This window comes from Aptenodytes patagonicus, chromosome 20 (assembly GCF_965638725.1).
Source record: "Aptenodytes patagonicus chromosome 20, bAptPat1.pri.cur, whole genome shotgun sequence".
NCBI classification, from domain to species: Eukaryota; Metazoa; Chordata; class Aves; order Sphenisciformes; family Spheniscidae; genus Aptenodytes; species Aptenodytes patagonicus.
In genome coordinates this window covers 3,627,682-3,633,681 of record NC_134968.1, presented here as the reverse complement: position 1 = coordinate 3,633,681, position 6,000 = coordinate 3,627,682, and the positions used below count along the sequence as shown (strand labels likewise).

Below are 6,000 nucleotides of genomic sequence, written 5' to 3'. Positions count from 1 at the left end.
GGCGAGCGGCGCCGTCGGGTGGGTGGCGCGGTGGCGCGGATTGGCGGGCGGCGGCGGGTCGGCCCCTGTGATTGGCAGGCGGCGGCGGCGGGTGCGCGGCGGCCGCCGAGCGGTTTGTTTTGCTCGCGGCCCGGGCGCCCTGCGGCGGCGGCGGCGGGGAGCGACCGGGACCGCCCGTGCCCCCTCCCACCCCCGCCGCCGCGGCGGGACCCGGAGCGCGGCCGCCGGAAGGAGGCGGCGGCGGCGGCGGCGCGGGCCTGGGAATGTGGCGGCGGCCGTGAGCCCTCCCCCTCGGCCCGGCCGCCATGGAGCCGCGGCGGTGACAGCCCCGTACCTCAGCGCGCCGCCGCCCGCCGGCCGCGGGCCCGACGCCCGCCGAGATGGGTGAGAGCCGCGGCGGGAGCTGGGCGGGCGGGGGCGCCTCGCTGCCTCGGCGGCGCCCGGGGCCGCCTGGCGGGCCTGCGGCGGAGGGGGCGGGCCGCGGCGGGGGCTCCCCGCCGCACCGGGGAGGGGGGCGGCGGGTCCCTGGGCCGCCCCGCGGCGCGCCGGGCCTTCCGCGGGCGGTGCGCCGGGGGCCGCAGCCTGAGGGGGCTGAGCTGCAGACGGGTGCCTCAGCCGGGCCCTTCGGGGCTGGGGGGGGGGGGTGGGGGGTGGGGGGGTGTCGACCCGCGGCCTCGGCGGTGCGGCCGCCGCCGTCCCTCGGGCCGGCGCGGTCCGCGGCCTCCGGGGGGTCGGCGCCGGACAGGACCCGCTGCCCGCGGTGGCTTCGCTCCCCCGGGGTGGTTACATCGGTCAGCAGCCGGGCCGTCGGCAGCGCGGAAACCGCTCGCCGTGCACAAACAGTGTGTTTTCAAGGGATTTCTTTTAAATTCGTAAAAAAAAAAAAAAAACACCCAAACAAACGCTTAGTACTAGAAAGCGTGGCGAGCCCGGGCGTTTCGGTAACGCCGCCGGCCCGAGCCGCACGCAGACACGCACGCACGACTACAGGCTTTTACTAAAATTGGCCAGACAGAGCAACCGAGGATCAGCAGGTCAGGCTGGGGAGCTGAGGGAGCTTTTGCAGCCTGGAAGAATCAGGTGGCTTATTTTTGAGACGGGAATTCATGTGCTTAAACTTAATTGGGAAAATTTTTACTGTGGTATTGATTGCAGCTTGGGAGTCTGTCAAAATAGTTTTTTCTCTGTGAAGCTTCCGTTGAGTTCTCATTTGCCATTCTTAACCCAGACAGTAACACGTAAAAACAAGCAAAGGAATTAGAAGAGCTCTTTTTCAAGAGTAAAATGTTGCTATCGGAAGTTGCCGTGACTGAATTTGAACGATTAATTCTTTTGGACTGTATGTCCTGTATAAATAACTGCTTGTGGGGGGGTTTTTTGGTGTTACCTAGTTGCCTTTTCAATTTAAAGAGGGGGTCTCATGTCCTAGAATTAAAAATTTAATTTCTCTAAACCAGAACTTACTCGTTTGCGTATTGGCAAGGGAATTACTACTGTTGTCGTAAGTGCGGAGTTGCATTGCTTTGTGGGCTTTAGTGTTTCTACCCTCCAACTAAGTTTAGTTTTCTAAGACTGTCCTTCAGTAATTAGTCCGTATGCATAATTAGTTCTTGTATTTATATTGTAAATTCATAAAATACTGCAAATGTTGCTCAAAGCAAACTTCATTTTCTTTGTACTCTGCTTTGATTTTGTAAGCGCAACAAATACATGCAGATCCATCGGTAGACTTCTCTTTTACAAAGAGAGGCGGCGTGTTACTCGGTCTGTATCTTCTCTAAAGGAACCAGCCAGATGGTACATAAGCTTAAAACAGTTGAGAAGGAAGAAGCTGGATTTCCACGGAAGTGTTTTCCAATGGCAGTTGGATGCCTGTTTGTAAACATACGAGCGCAGGATGAAAAAGTACAACTTTACTCCGGCACAAGCGTACAACGCTGTGGTCTGTGATCACGGTACAGCCGCAAGCAGATTGCTCGCGGTAGGAAGGATATTACCTAAATTCATTAAGCGGCTGTGATCAAATCGTCTAAAGGGTAACGGATAACAGGCTATATCACACTCTGCTTTTCTTCCATCTTGTTTTTTGTAAACTAGTCTGCAAGATACGTGGGGTGGTAACAGTAAGAGCTTGGTATCGCAGTTTGCCATGGCTCCGTTGGTACAGCTGAAGCTCAGTGAGGGCGATTCTCTGGCCCTTACAGAAGAAGCTATGCCTGAGGCTTATTTCCCTACAGAGAGCTCCTCGGCAGCGTTTAAAATACGGATACCCGCTTCTAATACCAAGAAATTGGTATATATCTGGGAGACGGAGGGGAGAGCGGTGTTTGGGCTGGATGGTGTGTGGCAGGCCTAGACGGAATGCGCACTGCAGGCCCAGCTGCAGTTGAGTCTTTCCCTCGATCTGCTCTTTTTTCCTGCCTGTGTCACTTCCTTCCCTTGGCTCACACGCGCACCCATAGCCCAGCTCCGAGCTCCCGGCTTTAGCGGCAGTGACACCCCCGGCGCGCTGGGGGGGAGCTGGGCTGAGCCTACAGGTTAGGCCCAGCTGAAATCCCAACCTTTGGGGCTTTTTAATTTGTGGGAGAGAAGAGATACTCCAAATATATACCACATGGATCGGCTTCATAGAGAAGCTCTGATTTTTCTTTTAAGTCTACAAACCAGGTCACTTGCGATTTCCTAAAAATGGGGCAGAACAGCATTTTGTTACCACTAAGACTGTCCACAGCGAAGGGCTCAAAATTAAACTTTTTGGAAAACATTTTTCAGAGCTTTAACGTAGACCCAGTTTGTCTTCCTGGCTTGTGAAATTTACTCATTGCTCCTGGATCTGCTGATCACTTGCACGAGCAATCAGCTTTGCTATTGTGGTGGTAGATAAGACACACACACACACTTATTTGTTGACTTTTTCTTTTTTAAACAAATGTGGCATCGTGTCTTCTACTATCATGGTATACAAAATAGCATCCTGGTTTATAGGGGTTTACAGACTTCCTGTTTTTACCAATGTGCAGATGCTTTTACTCTGTTTGAACTTCATGATTATTTTTTTTTTTTCCAAACTGTTTCCATTTCTGCCACAGCAAATACTCAGATTGCTCAGACCCGTGTAATAAACCACCTATTAGTTGAAATAAATGCTTTATGCAGAGCAATAGCTTTCTCTGTGAGTAGCAGTTCCCTTTTATCGATGTTATAAAAATCCTTGAGTGTAGTTTTTAAAACATGAAAAGCATTTCCTGGACAACATCTTTCCCGCACAAAGCAGAACTGTGTTTCCCAGACCTACTGGAGACCGAGCAAAACAGGGTCTCTCAGTACGCTTCCAAAATTGCCTAGTTTTCATTTATAATAACTTTTGCATTGTGTGATTAATGTGATGCTGCTGCACGTGCTTTTTTAAAGTCAATCTATGGAAATCCTCTATTTTGATGGAAATAAGGAAGTATTCATGCTTCGCAACATTAAATCCATCACAATGCTGTCCTAAACGGAAACATTTTTTCCATACACAAGTTCAGATCAATATTTGGCATTCATTTTATGTTTTAAAAAGATAAATACTCCTTTGTTTCTTACCTCACCAACATAGGGATGAATTGCGGAATGTATGTTTTGATACTAGGGAGATACACAAGTTCAGATCAATATTTGGCATTCATTCTATGTTTTAAAAAGATAAATACTCCTTCGTTTCTTACCTCGCCAACATAGGGATGAATTACAGAATGTATGTCTTGATACTAGGGAGCCAATAGCTGAGTGTAAGACTATTAAAAAATGTATAATCACGTAAGATTCAAACTCACCTGAAGTTGTTCCATCAGCCTTTGATAGTACATTAAGTGTTCCTTTTTGCATGGATGCAAGCAAGATTTCAGCATTAGCACTTGTCTACAGAGGAAACTGAGTTTACAGCGAGTGAGATACAGAGCTCGCAGTGCGCTGGCTGGGCTGTAGATGCTTGCCAGATGCTGCCCTTAAGAGTTTAATGTCTTAGCGTATTGTAAATTCACAAGTTGCCTTAGCTAATAAATAAATTCACTATGTAGATGAGCTACAGTCTTTATTAAGAGATACATAATTGGTTAGATGCGTGTCCTCTTTGCCCACTTCCTCATACAGATGGGATACTGTAAACCAGCTGACTTTATACACAGCCTGGGCTTTGGGATCACCTGTAGCCTGTGATTACATCGTAACTGCTGATCCTTATTTCCAAGTGATGTGCCATACTGTTCAGATGCGAATTCTTATTCATAGACGTATTCTTTGATTGACTTGATTTCTTGTCATGAGTGCTTAGTTATAAACTGCTTTCATAGCTGTTTTGCTTCTTGCCCAAAGGAACCCTGACTGTCTGCCAAGACAAGCTCTTCTTCATCCTTCTGGTATCTGGCCAAACCCAAACTGCACTGTAGTGGAAAACTTGTATCCCGGCTCTTCACGGCATGTTTTGGGTGGTAGGCACTCCAGGGATATGCCAGTCCGTAATTTGTAATATTTTCTTGTGCAAAATTACAGTCTTTGTCTGCCAGGTGACTCAAAGGCTGTGCTTAATATCAAACAAGATTAAAGAATAAAAGTAAATTGGAGACACTCCAGTCAGGTAAAAGGTTAAACATTCAAATGTAAAGTTGGAAACAATTTAAAAAAAAAAAAAAAAAAAAAAAAAAGAAAAAAGTTGTGCTGTTAGCTACCTGGAACTTTAACTTCATTCACAACTGTTTTTTCACATTTTCCTCCCACAAGGGGTTACTCAGTGCTGAGATAGATCCTAGCAATTATTTCCTTTGGCTGATGTGCTTTTCAAAAAGCAACCTCTTGCTTTGGTTGTGTTACTTACACCCCTCACTTCTTTTGCATGCAGTTGGAATTTCAAGGAGTACTCTCCCTTCTCCACTACCACAATGTAGTTATTGTCTCATTTGGCTTGTCTTGGACAGCAGAGATTTGGTGGGTTTTGATTCTGTTTTTTTTTTTTTAAGTAACTTTATTTGCTCTGCTCTGCTTTCCTTTTTTAAGAGTTTTACTCTAATTAACACCTTCTGCTAACGCACTGGGGGATTTCTTTCCATTCCCCTCTATAGTCTGGCCTAGGCTTGATGTTTCTGTTTTTCTGGTAGTACATACCGAAGTCCATAGTGGAAGTACCTCTGCTCTAGTGTTTAGTACTCGCAGAAAGCTAAAACAGACCTTCTGGGCAGAACCTATTGGTTGTACCAAAAATAATGTTAGTGTGACTTCTGTTCCGACTGGGACATTTTTAGATGTTGCCCCCGTACAAATAGGTATATTTTTTCCCCCTTTTTGCTTCTAAATTTTGGTAGCATTCACTCCCTGTGTGCTTTAGAAGCTGTATGTGTCCCACATCTGTCATCTTTAAGCATTGCGAAAATCTAGTTTGCTATTCAGACATTGATTAATCATGAACCCAGTCTTCTGCATAAAACATAAGCTAGCTTCTTTGAGACACACTCATGAACAAATGCATAACGTGAAATTGAAGAAACAAATAGTCCCAATGAGTCCCTTTTACAGAGAAATACAGACGCGAGTCAGTCCGTCATTTAATTTACAGCAGCTGTTCCCAGGACAACACTTCCAAATGTAAGCCATTACCCATCCAAACCAGTGCCATCAACTGAGAACGAGTGTGTAGCTGTGCTGGATTTTTAAAACCACGTTTCAGTTATTTACGAATCGGCTTCAAAAATGCTCATTTCAATTCAAACACATGGAAGTGACGCGTTTGTGGACTTTGGGAGGAAAGGAGGAATCTGGCATATCGAGCACTGCGCACCTGATACACTGTCATATGAGTAGGGTTGTGATAACCTCGTCTATGCATTACTGGTTCACATCGCTTCCAAAAGTTCCAATTGTAAAAAAAAAAAAAAAAAAAAAAAAAGCTTTACATCCAAAACTGGCGGTCGAGTCCAAACAGCCTCTTTTAGAAGGGGCAGATTCTTCTTCTGGGCATGTTCAGAGCTG

General features: G+C 47.0%; 1 protein-coding gene across 1 annotated transcript in view; it reads left to right on the top strand.

Moving 5' to 3' along the window:
• The first annotated feature begins 324 nt into the window (after positions 1-324).
• The window catches only part of MAP3K3 (mitogen-activated protein kinase kinase kinase 3), a 40,004-nt gene continuing 34,328 nt past the window's right edge, over positions 325-6,000 (top strand). The window contains exon 1 of the mRNA XM_076356542.1: positions 325-384. Within this exon, the coding sequence (XP_076212657.1) occupies positions 381-384 (4 nt within the window). The 5' untranslated portion in view covers positions 325-380. The remainder of the gene's footprint in view (positions 385-6,000) is intronic.